Raw genomic sequence first — 24,784 nt, 5'->3', positions numbered from 1 at the left:
AGAGATGGACTTCTAGGTCTAGTCACATGACCCGAGTAGCAGAAAAAGTTGACATGTAGTCTTAGGCTCAGAGATGGACTTATAGGTCTAGTCACATGACCCGAGTAGCAGAAAAAGTTGACATGTAGTCTTAGGCTCAGAGATGGACTTATAGGTCTAGTCACATGACCCGAGTAGCAGAAAAAGTTGACATGTAGTCTTAGGCTCATAAAAAAATTTATTTGTAGCCACTAATTCATCCAATGGCGGAATTCTCAGTTCCAGCTTGGGGAGACGCAGGCCCCACTAAGGCTTCCACAGCAGGGCCTGCGTCTTCTCGCGCACGGACTGAAGATCGCGCGGGCCTGAAACTTTGGACGTGAGCTTAAAAGGGTTTGCACAGGACATAGCTGCTTTCTTGCAAGAACAGCGGCACGCCAGTCAACAGGTCATGTGTGGTACTGCAGCTCAGCCCAGTTAATTTTGTTGCAATACAAGATACAACCTATGTTACAAGCGTGGCGCTGTTTCTGGAAAAATACAGCCATTTTCTTTTAATTCTTTTAGTACTTAAAGGGGTACTCCACTGTAAAACATTTTTTTTTTTATCAACTAGTGCCAGGAAGTTAAACAGATTTGTAATTTACTTCTATTTAAAAATCTTAATCCTTCCAGTACTTATTAGCTGCTGAATACTACAGAAGAAACTATTTTCTTTTTGGAACACAGAGCTCTCTGCTGACATCATGACCACAGTGCTCTCTGCAGACACCTCTGTCCATTTTAAGAACTGTCCACAACTTCACTTAATCCATACAGTACTTATCAGCTGCTGTATGTTCCACAGGAAGTTGAGTTGTTCTTTTCTGTCTGACCACAGTGCTCTCTGCTGACACCTCTGTCTATTTTAGGAACTGTCTAGAGCAGGAGAAAATCCCCATAGAAAATCTCTCCTGCTCTGGAGAGTTCCTGACATGGACAAAGGTGTCAGCAGAGAGCACTGTGGTCAGACAGAAAGGCAATTCAAAAAGAAAAGAACTTCCTGTGGAGCATACAGCAGCTGTTAAGTACTAGAAGGATTAAGATTTTTAAATAGATGTTATTTACAAATCTGTTTAACTTTCTGCCACCAGTTGATTAAATTTTTTTTTTTCCAGTGGAGTAACCTTTTAAGACAGAGTTTCCCAGCCAGAGTGCCTCCAGCTGTTGCAAAACTACAACTCCCAGCATGCCCGGACAGCCTTTGGCTGTCCGGGCATGCTGGGAGTTGTAGTTTTGCAACAGCTGGAGGCACCCTGGCTGGGAAAGACTGGCTTTTATTGAGATGAAAAATAATTTTCTACATGTGCTACGTAAAAGAAGCAACCTACCTGTGTTGTACGCTGTGGACATGGCAGAAAAAGGCAGTCCATGATGTGACAGTAAACTGGGTGTCGCCACCGAAACGACGGGCGTGGTTAAGGAGTGAGTTGCTTGGGAGACTCCTCCTAGCCTCTGTGCATTCTGCCGAGAGAAGAACGGGAAATGGTTAACTCAGAGTAAGGACTCCCCATTATCCGCAATGCCATGCACCTATAAGCCTAATATCTCTGCACTGTAACTATTAAGAATACAGAGCTCATGTATATGTTGGGAGTGGGGGGGGGGGGCACACACAATGGCCGCCGACCAGAATCCTCAGCGTGGGATCCTTAAAGGGGAACTCCCGTGGGAAACGTTTTTTTTCTCTTTTTAAATCGACTGGTGCCAGAAAGTTAAACAGATTTGTAAATTACTTCTATTAAAAAATCTTAATCCTTCCAGTACTTTTTAGGGGCTGTATACTACAGAGGAAATGCTTTCCTTTTTGGATTTCTCTTCTGTCACGGCCACAGTGCTCTCTGCTGACCTCTGCTGTCCATTTTAGGAACTGCATATGTTTGCTATGAGGATTTTTTCCTGCTCTGGACAGTTCCTAAAATGGACAGCAGAGAGCACTGTGGTCGTGACAGAAGAGAAATCCAAAAAGAAAAGCATTTCCTCTGTAGTATACAGCCGCTAAGAAGTACTGGAAGGATTAATATTTTTTAATAGAAGTAATTTACAAATCTGTTTAACTTTCTGGCACCAGTTGATTTGAAAAAACAAATAAAAAATAAAAGTTTTCCATGGGAGTACCCCTTTAACTCCTGCACCCCCCCTCGACGGCTCCTTCTCAGGGCTGTGAAGTTTCCTTCCCCAGAAGATCACACAATGGGCCTTTCATGCCTCTGGTTGCCCACAAGCCGCGGTCTATGGCTCGGGTCACACATCCTTGGTGTGAATACAGCAGGGAGGGTTATTTCCTCCAGACACACTGGGACAAAAAAGAAGAAGCCTCGCCCAACTCCGAAATCCATGTGACCATCAGTAATGGAAAAAAACATGTTATGCTCATTACTCATTAGAATGAAAAGATTTCCATCGAAGAACTGGCCACAAGGGGCGCTGTTCCACTGACATCTCAACTTAAAGCGCAACTGTTATCATATTGTGACCCCCCCAGACCACTAGAATGGTGTCCAGATGATTATAAGGTGATTGCAGCCATTTACCTTTATTGCTGTTTCTTCTTCTTTTCTTATTAATGAAAACCTTTTATCCAAAAGTCAGGCACAGTCAGATAGGCGTAGCTTGGGGTTCACCAAGCCCTGCTGCCGCCACACCTATACGCCTTACAGCGCTGGGACCGCTGTGTCTTACTACACAGTGCATCCACCACTCCCGTCAGCTCTAACGTGCGCGTAACAACCCTCCTCCTCATGTAATCTCCTTACTACTGGGGTGACACACTGTAACAATCCTCCTCCTCATGTAATCTCCTTACTACTGGGGTGACACACTGTAACAAACCTCCTCCTCATGTAATCACCTTACTACTGGGGTGACACACTGTAACAACCCTCCTCCTCATGTAATCTCCTTACTACTGGGGTGACACACTGTAACAAACCTCCTCCTCATGTAATCACCTTACTACTGGGGTGACACACTGTAACAAACCTCCTCCTCATGTAATCACCTTACTACTGGGGTGACACACTGTAACAAACCTCCTCCTCATGTAATCACCTTACTACTGGGGTGACACACTGTAACAAACCTCCTCCTCATGTAATCTCCTTACTACTGGGGTGACACACTGTAACAAACCTCCTCCTCATGTAATTACCTTACTACTGGGGTGACACACTGTAATAAACCTCCTCCTCATGTAATTACCTTACTACTGGGGTGACACACTGTAACAAATCCCCTCCTCATGTAATCACCTTACTACTGGGGTGACACACTGTAACAAACCTCCTCCACATGTAATCTCCTTACTACTGGGGTGACACACTGTAACAAACCCCCTCCTTATGTAATCTCCTTACGACTGGGGTGACACACTGTAACAAACCTCCTCCTCATGTAATCTCCTTACTACTGGGGTGACACACTGTAACAAACCTCCTCCTCATGTAATCTCCTTACTACTGGGGTGACACACTGTAACAAACCTCCTCCTCATGTAATCACCTTACGACTGGGGTGACACACTGTAACAAACCTCCTCCTCATGTAATTACCTTACTACTGGGGTGACACACTGTAACAAACCTCCTCCTCATGTAATCACCTTACTACTGGGGTGACACACTGTAACAAACCTCCTCCTCATGTAATCTCCTTACTACTGGGGTGACACACTGCAACAAACCCCCTCCTCATGTAATCTCCTTACTACTGGGGTGACACACTGTAACAAATCTCCTCCTCATGTAATCACCTTACTACTGGGGTGACACACTGTAACAAACCTCCTCCTCATGTAATCACCTTACTACTGGGGTGACACACTGTAACAGACCTCCTCCTCATGTAATTAGCTTACTACTGGGGTGACACACTGTAACAAACCTCCTCCTCATGTAATCTCCTTACTACTGGGGTTACACACTAACAAACCCCCTCCTCATGTAATCACCTTACTACTGGGGTGACACACTGTAACAAACCCCCTCCACATGTAATCTCCTTACTACTGGGGTGACACACTGTAACAAACCTCCTCATATAATCTCCTTACTACTGGGGTGACACACTGCAACAAACCCCCTCCTCATGTAATCTCCTTACTACTGGGGTGACACACTGCAACAAACCCCCTCCTCATGTAATCTCCTTACTACTGGGGTGACACACTGTAAAAAACCTCATCCTCATGTAATCACCTTACTACTGGGGTGACACACTGTAACAAACCTCCTCCTCATGTAATCACCTTACTACTGGGGTGACACACTGTAACAATCCTCCTCCTCATGTAATCTCCTTACTACTGGGGTGATACACTGTAACAAACCTCCTCCTCATGTAATCTCCTTACTACTGGGGTGACACACTGTAACAAACCTCCTCCTCATGTAATCTCCTTACTACTGGGGTGACACACTGTAACAAACCTCCTCCTCATGTAATCTCCTTACTACTGGGGTGACACACTGTAACAAACCTCCTCCTCATGTAATCTCACTACTGGGGTGACACACAGTAACAAACCTCCTCCTCATGTAATCTCCTTACTACTGGGGTGACACACTGTAACAAACCTCCTCCTCATGTAATCTCCATACTACTGGGGTGGCACACTGTAACAAACCTCCTCCTCATGTAATCTCCATACTACTGGGGTGGCAGGGTTTCTCTGGTTGGGTGGGTGCTTTGGATGCTGGCTAACTTTATTGCAGCAGGCAGAGCTACAATCCCATCAAGAGTTCGCTCTAGGCGGCTGCCTATCTTACCTAGAGGATGAGCCGGCCATGGATCGATCATCATACCCCTTACAATGTAACCTTACAGCCGGGGGGAGGAGTCAGCTGCAGTGTTGCCAGGTTTCGGACACTAGAGGCTGCACACCGCATGACTCTAGTGTCTGACTCCTCCCGATGAGCTTAGGCTGCTCATTGGATGTCAGATGAGAAGAACTTTAGTGAAAGGGACTTCAGGTTCTGGGACATATAAAGGGCAGAGGGTCGGGGGATGCTAAGTGTTCTACGGGGGAGGCGTGCGCAGGATTATTGCGGAACCCACATGTATACTGCCCCTGCCGGATCCCGATCCCAATGCAATCCTCTAGGTCACAATAATGGGGTGGTAAAAGTAAAAGCATGCAAAAGATTTCACAAGCAGCCATGAGAGCGAAGCAAAGACACTCACCATTTCCAGCTGATCCTCCGTCTGGGTGCAAAAAGCAGAGAATTGAAATAGAGAAAGAGAAAGAAAGAGAATGTGGCTTGTTAGACAGAGGAACTGATCACAGGAGAAGCCGCCCACAATGAACATGGTACAAGAAACTCTCAACTTAAAGGGGAACCCTATCTACCTTGCGTTACTAAGGAAAGGATGGCATCACCGCATTTATATATACCTTCTATCCTTCCAGGAGTCATATCAATGATATCCTATCAATTTTATGTATATATGTAAATATCCTTAAAATTTAAAGGGGTACTCCGGTGGAAAACTGCTTTTTTTTTTTATTTTTTTTAAATCAACTAGTGCCAGAAAGTTAAAGGGGTATTTTAGGGGAAAAAAAATTCTTATATCAAATGGCTCCAGAAAGTTAAACAGATTTGTAAATTACTTCTATTAAAAAAAATCTTAATCCTTTCAATAATTATCAGCTGCTGAAGTTGAGTTGTTGTTTTCTCCCTGGAAACAGTGCTCTCTGCTGACATCTCTGCTTGTCTCGGGAACTGCACAGAGTAGAAAGAGGTTTGCTATGGGGATTTGCTTCTAAACTGGGCGGTTCCCGAGACAGGTGTCATCAGAGAGCACTTAGATAGAAAAGAACAACTCAACTTCAGCAGCTCATAAATACTGAAAGGATTAAGATTTTTTTAATAGAAGTAATTTACAAATCTGTTTAACTTTCTGGAGCCAGTTGATATATAAAAAAAAAAGTTTTTCCTGGATAACCCCTTTAAACAGATTTGTAAATTACTTCTATAAAAAAAATCTTAATCCTTCCAGTACTAATTAGCTGCTGAATACTACAGAGGAAATTATTTTCTTTTTCAAACACAGAGCTCTCTGCTGACATCACGAGCACAGTGCTCTCTGCTGACATCATGACCACAGTGCTCTCTGCTGACATCTCTGTCCATTTTAGGAACTGTCCAGAGTAGGAGAAAATCCCCATAGCAAACATATGCTGCTCTGGTCAGTTCCTAAAATGGACAGAGATGTCAGCAGAGAGCACTGTGGTCATGATGTCAGCAAAGAGCTCTGTGTTCCGAAATGAATTTCCTCTGTAGTATTCAGCAGCTAATAAGTACTGGAAGGATTAAGATTTTTTTTAATAGAAGTAATTTACAAATTTGTTCAACTTTCTGGCACCAGTTGATTTAAAGAAAAAAAGATTTGCACCGGAGTACCCCTTTAAAGGGCAACTCCATATCACAAAAATTCTCGTTAATTGTTACATTCCCATACCTCCTGCTTTACTACATATAATCTTGGTGTATATATAGGAGGAGAGAGATGCTGAGACTCAGGAGGGTATCAGAATTTTCTCCCTCTACAGTGTTTCCCAACCAGTGTGCCTCCAGCTGTTGCAAAACTACAACTCTCTGCATGCCTTCGGCTGTCCGGGCATGCAGGGAGTTGTAGTTTTGCAACAGCTGGAGGCACACTGGTTGGGAAACATTGGTGCGTAACAAAGTAATCACCATGACATGCGGATGAAACCACGTGCAGTGACAAAATTGCACAAGGGCGCGGTTTCGCCGCTTCGTTTTCCCATAGCGGCATTCTGGATAAGGGCTCCTCCGACTCACCAAGTGATGCATTAACCCCTTGCCACCTTGTGAGGTGATGACGCGCAAGTCCGGTTTGCGGCTGTTGGCTCCGAGCTGATTGTTCTGGGATGGAGATGGCGGCGATTTGGCCGGGAGGATTTTGCCCAAGGTGTTTCCGTTCGATACCGGTATGAGGCCCGGCGAGGCGCGTGCGCTTATGTAGCCGTTGCCTGAAAAAGAGAAGGGGGAGAAAATAAAAAAACAAGATATAGATTGTGTGACACAATGGCGGCCATATTGGGAAAAAAAAAGGACCTATAGATGCTGCAAAACTACAACTCCTCTCCGGGCATGCTGGGAGTTGTAGTTTTGCAACAACTGGAGGTACGCACAGTTTGGTAACCAATGCTGTATGGTATAGAAATCCTTGTAGTTAAAGGGGTATTCCAGGAAAAAATTTTTTTATATATATATCAACTGGCTCCAGATAGTTAAACAGATTTGTAAATTACTTCTATTAAAAAATCTTAATCCTTTCAGTACTTATGAGCTTCTGAAGTTAAGGTTGTTCTTTTCTGTCTAAGTCCTCTCTGATGACACCTGTCTCGGGAACCGCCCAGTTTAGAAGAGGTTTGCTATGGGGATTTGCTTCTAAACTGGGCGTTTCCCGAGACACCTGTCATCAGAGGGGACTTAGACAGGAAAGAACAACCTTAACTTTGGAAGCTCATAAGTACTGGAAGGATTAAGATTTTTTAATAGAAGTAATTTACAAATCTGTTTAACTATCTGGAGCCAGTTGATATATATATATATAAAAAAAATTCTGGAATACCCCTTTAAATTTTTAACTCATTTTATTCATAGGGTTTACATGGGGCTTGTTATTTTAAACCTACGCAGGAGGGGGGAGGTGACGGTGACCACGCCAATCTGGTAAGGGTTTAAAGTGTGTACGCAGAGCGAGAGAGAGAGGCCGACCCTTCACGGTCCTCCAGCACAAGCCTTACTCCAGTTTCCTGCAGCGGGCAGGAAGAATGTAAGGAATGCCGGGTGACGTCAAAGGTGACATTCATAGAACCAGCCCGGCCAAAATCTGCAACAGCTGATGAGGACGGCAGACGGGGGTTCCCGCTGCCTATGTGCATCACTGCTTCTCCTCTACACGGACGGGAGAGAAGGGGGGTGGGGGGGGGGGGTCATAAAATTTGCAGATCGGGCAGAAAAAATTTGTGACAATTTGCTTTGTTTAAAAGGGGAAAAAAAATCAGGATTGGATTCAGACTTTACACATGACTCCGCCCCCTTAAAATAATAACAACGCCTCTTCCTGGGGCACGTAACGCTGCCCATCTGCTTTGCATGGGGAAAACAAAATATACCAGTTGCCCATAGCAACCAGCAATCAGATCGCTTCTTTCACTTTCGAAAAAGGCCTCTGAAAAATGAAAGCAGCGATCTGATTGGTTGCCATGGGCAACTAGTGGACTTTTTCCTCAGCACTTGATTAGGTCTCCCCCAAAGTATCGGTATAGGTCTTAGGTCTCGGCCATCTGTTGCAAAACTACAACTCCCAGCATGCCGGACAGTCAACAGCAACGATAGCAGTGACACGTAGAAAACGCACTGCAGCTATCCAACAACCAACACGTTCCAGGTATCTTCATCTGTACTGGGACACTGCACCAGCCCACTACAAACAGTTTCTTTATATATCCATATGCAGACACTATAGAGCAGTGGTTCCTAACCAGGGTGCTTCCAGCTGTTGCAAAACTGCAATTCCCAGCATGCTCGGACAGTCAACATCAACGATAGCAGTGACACATAGAAAACGCAGTGCAGCTATCCAACAACCAACACGTTCCAGGTATCTTGATCTGTACTGGGACACTGCACCAGCCCACTACAAACTGTTTCTTTATATATCCATATGCAGACACTATAGAGCAGTGGTTCCTAACCAGGGTGCTTCCAGCTGTTGCAAAACTACAATTCCCAGCATGCCCGGACAGCCGTTGGCTGTCCGGGCATGCTGGGAGTTGTAGTTTTGCAACAGCTGGAAGTCTTCTGGTGTAGGTGATCTCTCTTGAATCTATCACTCCTCCAGCTTGTCCTTCAGGGTTGTGAAAGACCAGATGCAATTGTAACAAATCCTCTGCTGTGAGAGGTACTAGGTTTGTATGGGCATCTGGTTTAGGCTTACAGTCCTTAGGGCTTATTCACACTAGGGAATCCTAGTGAAATGCGCCGTTTCCATAGCCGGCAATGCATTTCCATGCGGAATGAACACTTCCGACTGAGTCTAGGGTCCCTATTTTCCGCGACGAGACGTCGCCCACGGAAATTTCATAGTGTGAATTGAGAATGATGGGTGGCTGCTGCACTGGATTTTCAAAGCGGAGTGCCGCTCGGAAAATACATAGTGTGAATGGGCCCTTAAACATGATTTAGCTGCGGTGGTTGCTATGGGAAACAAGGACAGTTTTCTACACTAAGCATTCACACCACAGAATGTCCGCCCAGGGAAATTTTGGGAGGACAGTCCGTACTAGGACCGCTCCGACATGCGTCATATCCCCATTGACGGCAATGCATATCCGACTGGATCCATCAAAACATGTTCATTATTTCATTTTTTTTTAAACTGGCTCCAGGACGGATTTGTAATTTACTTAAATTACTTATTAAAAAAAATAATTAACCCTTCCAGTACTTATCAGCTGCTGTATACTCCAACGGAAGTTGTGATCACAGTGCTCTCTGCTGACACCTCTGTCCGTATCAGGAACTGTCCAGAATAGGAGCAAATCCCCCATAGCAAACCTCTCCTGCTCTGGACAGTTCCTGACTCGAACAGAGGTGTCAGCACAGAGCACTGTGGTCAGACTGGAGAGAACTACACAACTTCATTTGAAGCATACAGCAGCTGATAAGTCCTGGAAGGATTAAGATAATACAGAAATCATTTACAAATCTTTTTTTTAACTTTCTGGCACCAGTGGATTTGAAAAACAAATGTTTTCCACTAGAGTACCCCTTTGAAAGAGATTTTTATTTGTATTCATTGACAGCAAGCATAGATCTTGAAAACAGTGAGAAATGGAAACATAGTGGTTCTGGTTGCATTTTTTTTTTTTTTTTTTTTACTGTTTTCAAGATCTCCGCTTGCTGTCAGTGAATGACAACTCATTAAGGTCACATTCACACAATGGGATTTTTGTGGTGGAAGATTTACGGGAGAAGGCGCCTCGCCAACGCTCTCTTAAAAAATGTGGTATTAGCGCTCAGTTACTGACTGGATCAATGTCATAGATGTCAGGCAGCTGCTGCTACAGCCGGGATGTATTTTTATTTTTCTATCGCATCACGTTGCCGCTCGACCAGTGTAAATTCACATGACATCTATGAGGGAGGTCACCTGCACACCGGTGTCCATTATGATTAGAGGGAGAGAAGACTTGAGCACCTTAGACAGCACCGTGAAAGTGGCGTGGCATCTGTGCCAGGGGGAAAGGGGGGGGGAGGGGAGCCTGGGTTTGTATCAAATCTAATAACGCTAATGAAATCATATTAATCACAGCGGCAGCGTAATTATGTGTAATGTCCATCTGGCAAAGTGAGGGAATTCAGAGCTAACCCTTTGATGCCCAGACAAAAAGATGGCGTCACCTATGGCAGATGGTTATTTTCTGGGCATCCCTGGAGCAAACTATAAGGGCTCATTCACACTACGTATTATCCTGGCTAAATTAAGCTCCGGGAAATACAGAGCCTCCTATCGCTTTTAATGGGATTCTGCTGCACACTACAAATATTCCGGGCCTCATCCGGAACGTGCTTGGAAACGCATTGCCGGCTGGAGATTCCCAGCAATTCCCTCCTTAAAGGGGTACTCTGGTGGAAACATTTTTTTTTTTTTTTTTTTTAAATCAACTGTAGCCAGAAAGTTAAACAGATTTGTAAATGACTTCTATTAAAAAATCTTTACCCTTCCAGTACTTATTAGCAGCTGTATGCTACAGAGGAAATTCTTTTTCTTTTTGAATTTCTTTTTTGTCTTGTCCACAGTGCTCTCTGCTGACACCTGATGCCCGTATCAGGAACCGTCCAGAGCAGGAGAAAATCCCCATTGCAAACCTATGCTACTCTGAAATTCAAAAAGAAAAAGAATTTCCTCTGTAGCATACAGCTGCTACAAAGTACTGGAAGGGTAAAGATTTTTTTTTAATAGAAGTCATTTACAAATCTGTTTAACTTTCTGGCAACAGTTGATTTAAAAAAAAAAATGTTTTCCACCAGAGTACCCCTTTAAAAGGGGTACTCCACTGCCTGCAACGCTGGGTGCGGGGGTCGTGATGTCATGGACACTCCCTACGTGATGTCACATCACGCCCACTCAATGCAAGTCCATGGGAGGGGGCGTGGCGAATGCCACGCCCCCTCCCATGGACTTGCATTGAGGGGGAGTGGTGTGATGTAACGAGGGGCGTGGCCGTGACAACACGACCCCCGCACCCTACGTTCAGTGGAGTACCCTGGGGGCATTCCTATACATACTATACCTCCCTGAACTGAACATGCTACTGTATATGCAGGCGCTACATGGTCCTGCTGCTATATTGTTTTTGTGCCATGTTCGGGCACCATGATAATTTAGCACAAAACAGCGGCACCATTTGTGTATACTATTACTTTAAATGCTGCACATAGTGGGTGGCAGTGCCAACGCGTTTATACCCGGGCATAATGCACCTACAGTCCAGCACTAGCAGTCAACAGATCTCCAGATGGAGGCACCTACCCGTTCTGACACACACCAATCAGGGTAGCGAAGACCCAATACCAATGTGGGGGAGGGCAGCAACTCCTCATAAGGTACTGCCATCTACAGTGAGACCCCTAGACCAGCGTTCTTCAACCTGAGGCTCTCTAGCATCTATAAAACTACAATTCCCAGCATGTCTACACTGCATGCTGGGAGTTGTAGTTTGACAACAGCTGAAGAGCCGGAGGATGGGGAACAGTGCCCTAGAAAATATTACAATGAAACAGAACTTTTAGTGATCCTTAAAGGGGCACTCCGGTGGAAAACTTTTTTTTAAATCAACTGGTGCCAGAAAGTTAAACAGATTTATAAATTACTTCTATTAAAAAATCTTAATCCTTCCAGTACTTATTAGCTGCTGTATACTACTGAGGAAATTCTTTTCTTTTTGGAACACAGAGCTCTCTGCTGACATCACGAGCACAGTGCTCTCTGCTGACACCTCTGTCCATTTTAGGAACTGTCCAGAGCAGCATATGTTTGCTATGGGGATTTTCTCCTACTCTGGACAGTTCTTAAAATGGACAGAGATGTCAGCAGAGAGCACTGTGTTCCAGAAAGAAAATAATTTCCTCTGTAGTATTAAGCAGCTAATAAGTACTGGATTGATTAAGATTTTTTTAATAGAAGTAATTTACAAATCTGTTTAACTTTCTGGCACCAGTTGTTAAAAAAAAAAAAAAAAAAAGTTTTCCCCCCGGAGTACCCCTTTAAGAATGTGGAAACTGTTTCTTAATATCTTATTCCTAGGCTGAGATATAATCCTTTGAATTTACAGGCCCAAAGCCTGAGGCTGCACTACTAAGAGTTCTAATGGCAAAATGTCTCCTTTTGTGTACAGTGTTGTCATAAAGATGTTGTGACTTCTGTATCTGCACATGGCCTCCATAAAAATGTCACAACGGACCAGTGTTTCCCAACCAGGGTGCCTCCAGCTGTTGCCAAACTACAACTCCCAGCATGCCCGGACAGCCAAAGGCTGTCCGGGCATGCTGGGAGTTGTAGTTTGGCAACAGCTGGAGGCACCCTGGTTGGGAAACACTGCAATGGACAGCAACTAGAAGAGGACAAACGGTCATGAGAATGTCTCAGTAGTGCAGCCTCAGGCCTGTAATTTTTTTTTAATGAATCATAACTCAGCCTAAGAATGAGATATTAAGAAACGGATTTCACATTCTTAATGTTCACTAAAGGGCCTTATTACCGTTATTCCGCTAGGTCTCCTTTAACAGGACGCACCACATCTAATGAGGTGTGTGTCCCCTGTGAGTACTGGCATGGGTCAGGGAAAATATAATAAAAAAAAAGGAAAAAAAGAAAAGAAAATATAGAGTCCACCCAGGACCACCCAGAAAAACACAAAGACAGACACTGCGCTGTCACTGGGATATCCTGTGGGCAAATGGGCAGAACACACTGCAAACACCGAATCCTGTTGTCAGCTTAGTAAAACCTAAAACCACCCACCATGCCGAACAGTGAGGGATCAGCGGCGCCGCACTCACCTACGGGGCTTGGACAGGTTCCATTAGAATTGTTAAGGTCTCCCCCGAGCATCGCTCCTGCAAATACAAAGAGAGCGGGTCAATAAAAGTATAGAACAAAAATTGTAGCAAAGAGTAATAGAACTTGCAGTACTGTGCGATAGTTATATGGGGGGAAGTAATACTGTGCATAACAGATGAGAGATGGCGAGAGTACTGTGCAAGAGAGTTAGAGGCATGAGTGCGGAGAACAACAGTGCGGTATAACGCGTGACAAAAAGAACGGCTACTATATTAATAAAGCACTACACGCGCGGCAATGAACAGGTACTACACCGCAATGGATGCTAGTGAGGGCACCGTAAGTACTATCTCAGTGAGGGCACCGTAAGTACTATCTCAGTGAGGGCACCGTAAGTACTATCTCAGTGAGGGCACAGGAAGTACTATCTCAGTGAGGGCACAGGAAGTACTATCTCAGTGAGGGCACAGGAAGTACTATCTCAGTGAGGGCACAGGAAGTACTATCTCAGTGAGGGCACAGGAAGTACTATCTCAGTGAGGGCACAGGAAGTACTATATCAGTGAGGGCACAGGAAGTACTATATCAGTGAGGGCACAGTAAGTACTATATCAGTGAGGGCACAGGAAGTACTATATCAGTGAGGGCACAGGAAGTACTATATCAGTGAGGGCACAGGAAGTACTATATCAGTGAGGGCACAGGAAGTACTATATCAGTGAGGGCACAGGAAGTACTATATCAGTGAGGGCACAGGAAGTACTATATCAGTGAGGGCACAGGAAGTACTATATCAGTGAGGGCACAGGAAGTACTATATCAGTGAGGGCACCGGAAGTACTATATCAGTGAGGGCACAGGAAGTACAATATCAGTGAGGGCACAGTAAGTACTATATCAGTGAGGGCACAGTAAGTACTATATCAGTGAGGGCACCGTAAGTACTATATCAGTGAGGGCACCGTAAGTACTATATCAGTGAGGGCACCGTAAGTACTATATCAGTGAGGGCACCGTAAGTAGTATATCAGTGAGGGCACAGGAAGTACTATATCAGTGAGGGCACAGTAAGTACTATATCAGTGAGGGCACAGTAAGTACTATATCAGTGAGGGCACAGTAAGTACTATATCAGTGAGGGCACCGTAAGCGCTAAGTACTATATCAGTGAGGGCACAGTAAGTACTATATCAGTGAGGGCACAGTAAGTACTATATCAGTGAGGGCACCGTAAGCGCTAAGTACTATATCAGTGAGGGCACAGTAAGTACTATATCAGTGAGGGCACAGTAAGTACTATATCAGTGAGGGCACAGTAAGTACTATATCAGTGAGGGCACAGTAAGTACTAAGTACTATATCAGTGAGGGCACAGTAAGTACTATATCAGTGAGGGCACAGTAAGTACTAAGTACTATATCAGTGAGGGCACAGTAAGTACTAAGTACTATATCAGTGAGGGCACAGTAAGTACTATATCAGCGAGGGCACAGTAAGTACTATATCAGTGAGGGCACAGTAAGTACTATATCAGTGAGGGCACAGTAAGTACTAAGTACTATATCAGGTAGGGCATTAAGCAATATTACACACGAGTGCCAGTCAGGGTAGTAGCACCATATATGCATGGCAATGGGTCAGCTGTAGCAATGCTGAAAGGTAACAGACTGGGTAATAGAAGTGCTACACGTAGGTGGCAGTGGTAGTACTATACATAGGTGGCAGTGGTAGTACTATACATACGCGGCTGTCTGGGCAGTGGTATTACTTTACATAGGTGACACTGGTAGTACTATGCATACAAGGCTGTCAGGGCAGTGGTATTACTATACATAGGTGACACTGGTAGTACTATACATACGTGGCTGTCTGGGCAGTGGTATTACTATACATAGGTGACACTGGTAGTACTATGCATACGTGGCTTTCTGGGCAGTGGTAGTACTATACATAGGTGACACTGGTAGTACGATGCATAAGAGGCTGTCTGGGCTGTGGTAGTACTATGCATACGTGGCAGTCTGGGCAGTGGTATTACTATACATAGGTGACACTGGTAGTACTATGCATACGTGGCAGTCAGGGCAGTGGTAGTACCACAAATACGTGGCAGCTGGTACACACTCACCTGCACTGGCTGGCCTCTGAGGTAGCACTGGAGACACTGTGTTCCTCTGTAGATTAGGCGGCTGCGGCGACAGGAGCCGGGGGTCTGTGAGCGAGGCCGTCATCAGAGACTGTGTGACCAGAGACCCCCCGGGGTTGCTGAACTGCAGTGTATTCTGATTGGACACAGGTACAGTAACTGGCATAGGAAAATTCGGTGCAGGAACTGCAGACTGAAGACACAAGAACCAATTAGAGAGCGTCAGCAACCGCCCCACACCATGTTATAGGTGCCTACTCATAACTGATGCCAGGGAGCGGTGGCGTAACCCATAGCAACTCATCTTGCAGGTTGCCACTGGTTACGCCGCCCTTGCCCCATGCACCAGTTTCCACAACTTTCATCACACTCGCACACCGTGAGTTTGGTCAGTTCTACAGAATTACTCATTTACAGTACAATGAGCGGGTACACACGGCGTCTACGCCCAAACCCTGCATCATCATCATCATCACACAGCAACTGTATAAAATCATGCATTAGGAGGAGGGGAAACATCAGATGATGAACTGAGGGGCAGCTATTTTATCCTTTGAGGTAACGATTCAAGATGGCGCCAGCGTCTGCCCTACGGTTAAAAGGGAGTTGTTATGGAAACCAGTTTGGAACTTTTAGCTGGCAAAAAAAAAAAAGCCAAATCACACACGACGATGGTTATGGGCTTAGTTATGTGTTAATAATAGGGACTAAATAGTTGGCGGCCATTTTATTGAAAACCCTGACTACTCATACCTCATTAATCTAGTTCAGCGTTTCCCAGCCGGTGGCTCTCCAGCTGTTGCTGAACTACAACTCCCATCATGCTAGGCAACGGCTGGAGAGCCATAGGTGGGGATACACTGGTCTATTGTATTAAGGCTCACTAATCTCCGGTACATAACAGAGGCAGCCATTTTGGAGCCAAATATTTGGATCAGATGTCTAAAGCTCTAAGGAGCAACGGTTGACAAAATGGACGACTCTGTTGTGTGTGGGTAATGGAGGCTCGGACTGCCATATAACTGTTCCTTATGTGAGGTAACCAAGGCCAAGTAAGCAGAGCCATGCAAGAGCACACCCCAAGATCCCATAACCCCTCAGCTCCGGGATGGGGCTTCTGACTGACCCCAAAGATGGAGGGTTAGGTTCTACATTTACATGAAGCAGCACTGCAGGTTCCTGTTTGGCCCTTTCTGCTCAACCTGCCCACAACGCCACCACTTTTTCGGGGCTGGGCCTTCATCTTTCCCACCATTGCAGCTCTAGTGGCGGCCACATTAATAGTCACCCATATAGACGAGAACTCATGGGCTTGTATAATTTGGGGCTTTATTAAATTTGCATGTCGTAGGGCCGGGGGTGGCCGATAATGCACCAGAGGGTACAAAATGGCTAAAACAGTGGTCAACGACTACAGCTACAGATGCGTAGCAGTTAGTATACGGGAAAGTAATTGGCCACTTGGCAAGATGGCATCACCTATTGCCTCCGCCATCCAATCAGGTTATATAGTGTTAGCCCATATAATGTAATAGCCATCAATGGTCTCTATGGCAACAGGAAAATGAAAGCCGAACAATTGGAAATGAAAGTGACAACAATTAACATAAGGAGTTATCTGGTGATGTTGAGTTGACTTGGCTCTTTGTGGCAGGATCGGGTAGTCAGCTGACCGCAAAGGAGGACCCCACCATAACAGCGACTCTTCTCTCAGCCGGACTAAAATTCTCTGGTTGCCATAGAGACTGTGATATACAAGGGAATAGGATATTGGGGGGTTTGCAGGGAGGAGTGAGGCTTGTACACTCCTTGGTCCCCAGTTGGCTTTCCAAACGCCGGCTGTTGCAAAACTACAACTCCCAGCAAGCCTGAATAGCCGTTGGCTCACATGCTGAGAGTTTTAGTTTTGCCACAGAATGAGGCACACCGGTTGCGTAACACCGCCATGTTGGTTGGCGCCGGGCCTCAGAACGTGCAGTGCTGCTTTGGCCTGTGGCTCCCTCCCCCGCGGTACTCACTGCGAGTCTATAACTCTGCATCATTTTATCAAACTCCTCGTCAATCTTTTTATATTTCTCCTCAGTCTGCGGAGTCAGCGCAAACACCTCGTCTGCGTCCGGGCTCTCGTACTCCCTGTGCTTCTTGTTCAGCGCCTGTTTTTTTTTTTTTTTTTTTATATATAATTTTTTTCCATATATTTTTTTCCCCAGGGATGGTGGGAACGAGGAACAAACAAAAAGGAAGAAAGAGAAGAAGAAGAAAAAAAAGAGAGATGAAGAGCGGTTGTCAGCGTTCGGGTACTTACACCATAGCGTTTGAATAGAATATCCAAGTCCTCGCTGGCTTTGCGATATTTGTCTTCCATGAGAGGGCTCTGGTCAATGGAGTCATCCCCGTCCGGTTCGGGGCTGTCGCACCCATTAAAACCTTTCTTTCTTAATGTCTGAAATCACAACCAGGAAAAGCTTAGCTCTGGGCCTCTTTCGCTCACCGGGACAACGGGGAAGGATGAATACCATAGAGTGTCTCAAAGGGGGTGGCCATTTTGTTGACTACATGAATGAAGACAAATGTGTATGTAGGGGTAAATCATATATGACTAAGCTATCACTGATCACTTCTCCATGAGCTAGTGAGACATGCTATGGCCGACAGCCCTCTTTACTGATCCTCACATATACATGCATGCTCTGCTCAGACGAGTGTGTATGTACTCTGAATGGAAAGAGGGGACAAAGCGAATGCCGGACAAAGGTATCAGGCATGTTAAAATCTAATATGGCTGGTCTTTTTCTCCTCCAGATATATGTCTATGGGAGAAGAGTTAGGATACCCCATACACAGACTATTGGCCAAGCCCAATCTAATGCATATGGTCATTTTAAGGGCCTGTTCACAATATGGAATCTCCGCTGTCATCAATGACGACAAAGCAGTCCGCGCTGAACTCCGCCAACAAATTAACAAGAATGTTGCGCAGAGGAAATTCTGCAGTGTGCATGGCACCGCAGAATCCCATAGAAGAAAGTGGGATTCTACTGCCCCATGCACATAGCAGAATTTCCGCTGTGGAACATTCTTGTTCATTTGTTGGCGGAGTTCCGCACCGACTGCTTTGTTGTCAATGGTGACTGTGGAGATTCCGTAGTGTGAATGGGCCCTGAAACTTGACTTTTATATCAGATATTCAGGATTATCAGGTGAGCCTAGAATAGGGAACCAAAATATCAAATATTAACACAAATACTATTTATGGATAACTTCTGGATTAGTAAATGACAGATTAGAGGAATTTCACCAGACATCATGACCTGTGATCCGGCCGGGCCGCGTGCCAAAAAATACTCCCCTCCTAAATATATGTCTTTGGACAATTTCAACAAGCTTTATTGTATCCCTCCCCACATACAGACATATAGATTTATATACATATAATAACATGGCTGAGCTAAACAAACCATCGCTGGCCCCCATTCCTTCCTCAATAGAGGGTGCGTTGTCATAGGGCTGAATGGCAACTCCACAGGGAGATATTTTGGGTTTGGGGCCCCTCTGGGCAGTTCTGCTCCATTGCTTCTCCTGTACATAATGTATGAATTAGGAGACAAAATTAAAAAAAATGTGACGGTCTCGGCGCTGCCTCAGCAGAGCGTCTCGGTTGGGACAAGATACATAATTGCAATAAATTCTTGCACCGTTTGCTGACTGAAAAAAAATAATAATAATGCTCCGCAGCTGTCGTCTTTTTTTCCCTTTATTCTGTAAATTTGGTTATTTTTACTCGCAGACACGTCTTAAAATAAACACGCGACAGTCTGTAGCCACGGGGAGTGCGTCTAGAGTCCACCGCTCGCACCGAAACACCTCTAACAATGGAGCAAAAAATAATTTTTTATGAATATCAATTAATTTAAAAAGGTAGAATATAAAATATTTTTGCAAATTCAAAATTAATAAAAATCAAATAAATTATTTTAAATTTACAAAAATAATATTACTGTTAAATAAAATAAGCTTGTAATAAAATAAATTACCGTAATATTGTAATGAGCAAATAAAGCAGAACAGATTTTTAAATGAAAAAAAAAAAAAAATATATATATATATATATATATATATATATATATATATATATATATATATATATATATTTTAATTTACAAAAATAGTATTTATGTTAAATAAAATATATGTAAAATAAATTTATATTATCATGGGTAAATAAAGCAGCACCACCTATTAGGGCTAGCAACCAAGAACAAAATTTTTTTAATCAAATAAATGCTTTTGAATTTTCAAAAATAATAAAAATTTTCAATAAAAAAGACATTTTAAATTAAATAAATTATTATTATTATAATGAATTAATAAAGCAGCGCCACCTATTGGGCTAGCAACCAAGAAAAAGAAGATAAATTACCATACTTTGAATTTACAAAAATAATCTTAATGTTAAATAAAAAAATATTTAAATGGGGAAATAAAGCAACACTATCTATTGGGATAGCAACTAAAGGAGGGAAAAAAAGAGTTTTTAAATAAAAAATTATTTTGAATTTATAAAAATATTAAATGTTAAATAAAATTAATTTTAAATAAAATAAGTTCAATATTATAATTAGTAAATAAAGCAGCGCCGCCTATTGGGCTAGCAATCAAGAAAAAGAAGATAAATTAGTTTGAAATTACAAAAATAATCTAAATGTTAAATAAAAAATAATAATATTAAAATGGGGAAATAAAGCAACGCTACCCTATGCTACCCTACCCTATGCCCTCCTAAAGGAGGGGGAAAAAAAGTTTTTAAATAAAATAATTTTGAATTTACAAAAATAATATTAAATGTTAAATAAAATAAATTTTAAACAAAATAAGTTCAATAATATAATTAGTAAATAAAGCAGCGCCACCTATTGGGCGAGTAATCAAGAAAAAAAAAAAAATTCCCTGGATTTTATTAAAAAAATAAAATAAATGGTTGAGCTGTGACGGTGGCCATATTGGTTGTTGCAGTTGGCCAGAGGCGGAAGGTGCTTCATCAATGCTCCCACTCTTGTCGGAGCTTCTTTTCTGTCATTGACTGACGCCCACTTATCCACATTTCCAAGACTTCCCCTTGTCTGGATGTCATCCAACTTTCCTGGGTTCAGAAATGGTGGAATAAAGAATAAAAATAAAAAAAAGCTCACAGAGATTTTTCCTAAATTTAGGGTGTGGTGCGCTTAATGCCATGTATGGACAATGCCAGGGTATATGCCAGCATCACCAGTCTAGGACTCGGCAGCATCAAGTCCTTAAATCCTTCTACTTCTAAACCATGGGGCCTCCAGCTGTTGCAAAACAACAACTCCCAGCATGCCCGGACAGCCTCCGGCTGTCCGGGCATGCTGAGAGTTGTAGTTTTGCAACAGCTGGAGGCACCCTGGTTGGGAAAATGCTGCCTTAGAAAAACTGCGGCACAGCTATCCCCTCCTGGCATGTAGGGGGCTCTACAGGATAAGATTTATAGGGCGTCCTGGCAATGCCAACGTTAAATGGCAGTCACGGAATCTCTTAAAATCTTCTAATGGTTTCCTGTTGCTTGTGACCCAGCATTTAAGTAGAGTGCAAATGGCGATTAAATGCATTTAGGATTTTTATGAGCGGGTGCTCGGCTCGCCTCATGTGCACTTAGGATACCAAGATCCTGCTTTCCGTGTCTGGGCATCTGGGCAGGATGTACTCTGGCTCAAAGTGAAAAGTTTCTGACGAACACAACAAAACATTTTTGTTTATTATTTTTTTCTCCTGCTGCCCCGAATGCCCATACCCCTAGTGGGACGTGTCCTTAAACCCTATATTAAAAATCGGAAAAAAATGGCTGCCACCCAGCTTTTCCAGCTTCCTGAAGGGCACATCTTCTAGGTCATGCAGTGACACCCGTGGCTGGTATAAAGCTAGGCATCACCCTGTAACGGAGTCGTATTCTGCTGTAAAGAATATGTATGTACATATATATATATATATATATATATATATATATATATTTATTATTTATTTTTTATTAATTATATATATATTTTCATATATATATATATATATATATATATATATTAATATATATCTCATCCTCCAAATCGAACAGCTGAGAATCACAACAGACTGCAAAGTGAACATATTTTCTCATTTCAGCCGCATAAGCGCACACCAAGCACGTCGGCCATATGGACCTGGGACATCTGCTGAAGTCATAAGAACAGCGCTAAGGAAGTCTCTCAGGTGACAAGCCGCCTCCGTGTGCTCAGCCGCTCAGCCCCACGTGCACTCGCTAATTTCTACACTACTCAGAATTGAGTCCTTCAGGCAGGTGCGAGCGAATACTAAACCGGAACGGAGAGAAACCTCTGAGCTAAATGATGTTAAAGGGTATGTCCTTATGTAGTGCACTGTTCTACATATACATAGGGTGGGGTCACTGTATACACACATTACATTACTTATCCTGTATTATACTCCAGAGCTGTACTCACTATTCTGCTGGTGAGGTCACTGTGTACATACATTACATTACTTATCCTCTACTGATCCTGAGTTATATCCTGTATTATACTCCAGAGCTGTACTCACTATTCTGCTGGTGAGGTCACTGTGTACATACATTACATTACTTATCCTGTACTGATCCTGAGTTTTATCCTGTATTATACTCCAGAGCTGTACTCACTATTCTGCTGGTGGAGTCACTGTGTACATACATTACATTACTTATCCTGTACTGATCCTGAGATACACACTGTATACTCCAGAGCTGTACTCACTATTCTGCTGGAGGGGTCACTGTGTACATACATTACTTATCCTGTACTGATCCAGAGTTACATCCTGTATTATACTCCAGAGCTGTACTCACTATTCTGCTGGTGAGGTCACTGTGTACATACATTACATTACTTATCCTGTACTGATCCTGAGTCATATCCTGTATTATACTCCAGAGCTGTACTCACTATTCTGCTGGTGAGGTCACTGTGTACATACATTACATTACTTATCCTGTACTGATCCTGAGTTATATCCTGTATTATACTCCAGAGCTGTACTCACTATTCTGCTGGTGGAGGTCACTATGTACATACATTACATTACTTATCCTGTACTGATCCTGCGGTATATCCTGTATTATACTCCAGAGCTGTACTCACTATTCTGCTGGTGGAGGTCACTGTGTACATACATTACATTACTTATCCTGTACTGATCCTGTGGTATATCCTATATTATACTCCACAGCTGCACTTACTATTCTGCTGGTCACCAGCCAGCTTTAACACACCACACCTTTCCTATGTAGATGACTGGTATATTCTCAGTGTATACAATTCTCCCACATTTCTGAATCTCTGATCAAGTATTAGTGTTGTTATTTCAAATATAGCCTCTGGGGGTGCTGTTCTATTACAGAGCACAGATTCCATTCCTTCTTTACAGGACAGCCTGAATGGGCACTCTCACTTATACACAATCTGCACCAAAAAACAAACAAACCCCAGAGATGAATGCGGCTCCTGTGCTATAAACCAACTGGCCCGAGAGAATCTTTATTTAGAGAGAATCAACAAGAAAATCCCCAAATCTTCTTTAAATATTTCCTCCGGTTACTGTGCCCAATACAATAAAACAAATAAAATGAATAAAAATAACTGGAAATATTTATCAATTTTTCTTGGCCTTACAAAATTAATATTGTCCTAACGTTAATATTTCCATGGCACAACACGTGCAGGACTACAGGTCCCAGAAGGGCAGACTGTGCAGAGCATTTAGTCTTGAGCTGCTTCAGTGTTTTTACCAATCAGGGTGCCTCCAGCTGTTGCAAACCTACAATTCCCAGCATTTAGTAAAACCCTCAGAAACTGCAGTAGCACGGAAGACATTATCGAGCAGTGTAAGCTGTGAATTCAGGTCTGAGGGTGACATATAAAACTTACTAGAACTGTGTTTCCCAATCAGGGTGCCTCCAGCTGTTGCAAACCTACAACTCCCAACATGTAGCAAAACCCTAAGAAGCTGCAGCAGCATGGAAGACATTATTGAGCAGTGTAGGCTGTGAATCCAGGTCTGAGGGTGACATATAAAACTTGAACAGTGTTTCCCAATCAGGGTGCCTCCAGCTGTTGCAAACCTAAAACTCCCAGCATTTAGTAAAACCCTCAGAAGCTGCAGCAGCATGGAAGACATTATCGAGCAGTGTAAGCTGTGAATCCAGGTCTGAGGGTGACATATAAAACTTACTAGAACAGTGTTTCCCAATCAGGGTGCCTCCAGCTGTTGCAAAACTACAATTCCCAGCATGCCCGGACAGCCAAAGGCTGTCCGGGCATGCTGGGAGTTGTAGTTTTGCAACAGCTGGAGGCACCCTAATTGTGAAACACTGGTATAGAGTTAAAAAAAAGGGGGGGAAGGGGGTTACCTTGGTACATGGTAACATTATAAGAGGCCTCAAAAACCACAAAAAGAGTGCCACCTGTGTTACCGCCACGCCGAGGGGTAGAGGGCACAAAATTGGGTTATTCATGTTCTTCATGGAAATATCATCTTTAGGGAGGGGTGTACTTGCTTGGCACATTAAGAGTCACGTGACCTGATAGTTCAGATTCATAGTTCCCCACATAGATCTCCTCAGACATTTTTAGAGTTGTAATACCACACACAGCCAAAACGCAAGACTGGCGCTGTTGTCATAATGCCGGATGCGCCCCTATTCTCCACCAAACTAATGGGGTTGTATAAGACTTTCAAATGCAACTCTTATCCATGGGCTAAGTCGGGTACTCCAGCTCTAAACCATTCATGTGGGACTTAGCTGCAATACCACATGCAACCAACAGAACAAAAGTGGCGCTGTTTTTATAATGTCAGATGTGCCCGTTTCCTCCTCCAAATTAATGGTGTTGAATGTGATTTTCAAACACAACTCTTATCCGTGGGTTAAAGCTTGGCCCCGAGCTGCAGTGCCTTTCAAAAGGAGGAAAGTTGTAATACCACACACCGCCAACACGCAAAAGTGGCGCTGTTGTCATAATGCCAAATGTGCCTTTATACTCCACCAAACTGGGGTTGTATTTGATTGTTAAAGGGGTACTCTGCTGGAAAACTTTTTCTTTAAATCAACTGGTGCCAGAAAGTTAAACAGATTTGTAAACTACTTCTATTAAAAAATCTTAATCCTTCCAGTACGTATCAGCTGCTGTATGATCCAGAGGAAGTTGAATTTCTTTTCTGTCTGACCACAGTGCTCTCTGCTGACACCTCTGTCCGTGTCAGGAACTGTCGAAATCCCCATAGTAAACCTCTCCTGCTCTGGACAGTTCCTGACACGGACATAGGTGTCAGCAGAGAGCACTGTGGTCCGACAGAAAGGAAATCCAAGAAGAAAAGAACTTCCTGTGGAGCACACAGCAGCTGATAAGTACTGGAAGGATTATGATTTTTTAAATAGAAGTAATTTACATGCCTGTTTAACCTTCTGGCACCAGTTGATAA

The 24,784-nt window shown here is 43.5% G+C and overlaps 1 protein-coding gene and 1 long non-coding RNA gene across 9 annotated transcripts in view; one reads left to right on the top strand and one right to left on the bottom strand.

The window, feature by feature from the left end:
• The window catches only part of LOC130295539 (uncharacterized), an 84,616-nt gene extending 61,513 nt beyond the window's left edge, over window positions 1-23,103 (top strand). The window contains exons 2-3 of the long non-coding RNA XR_008848892.1: window positions 21,434-21,667; window positions 22,730-23,103. This is a non-coding gene — a long non-coding RNA (uncharacterized LOC130295539). The remainder of the gene's footprint in view (window positions 1-21,433; window positions 21,668-22,729) is intronic.
• Window positions 1-24,784, bottom strand: part of MEF2D (myocyte enhancer factor 2D) — a 211,149-nt gene that overhangs the window by 7,396 nt on the left and 178,969 nt on the right. For 7 of the 8 annotated variants that reach the window (XM_056546368.1, XM_056546372.1, XM_056546370.1 and 4 more), the window contains 6 exons: window positions 17,568-17,705; window positions 15,245-15,455; window positions 13,116-13,172; window positions 6,822-7,012; window positions 5,200-5,220; window positions 1,350-1,482 (listed from right to left, as the gene is read on the bottom strand). In XM_056546368.1, the coding sequence (XP_056402343.1) occupies window positions 1,350-1,482; window positions 5,200-5,220; window positions 6,822-7,012; window positions 13,116-13,172; window positions 15,245-15,455; window positions 17,568-17,705 (751 nt within the window). The remainder of the gene's footprint in view (window positions 1-1,349; window positions 1,483-5,199; window positions 5,221-6,821; window positions 7,013-13,115; window positions 13,173-15,244; window positions 15,456-17,567; window positions 17,706-24,784) is intronic. The other variant, XM_056546376.1, reaches the window with a different exon arrangement.

Source organism: Hyla sarda, chromosome 11, assembly GCF_029499605.1.
Source record: "Hyla sarda isolate aHylSar1 chromosome 11, aHylSar1.hap1, whole genome shotgun sequence".
NCBI classification, from domain to species: Eukaryota; Metazoa; Chordata; class Amphibia; order Anura; family Hylidae; genus Hyla; species Hyla sarda.
Note: the sequence above shows the minus strand (reverse complement) of the source record. Positions and strands in the feature narration are given on the sequence as shown.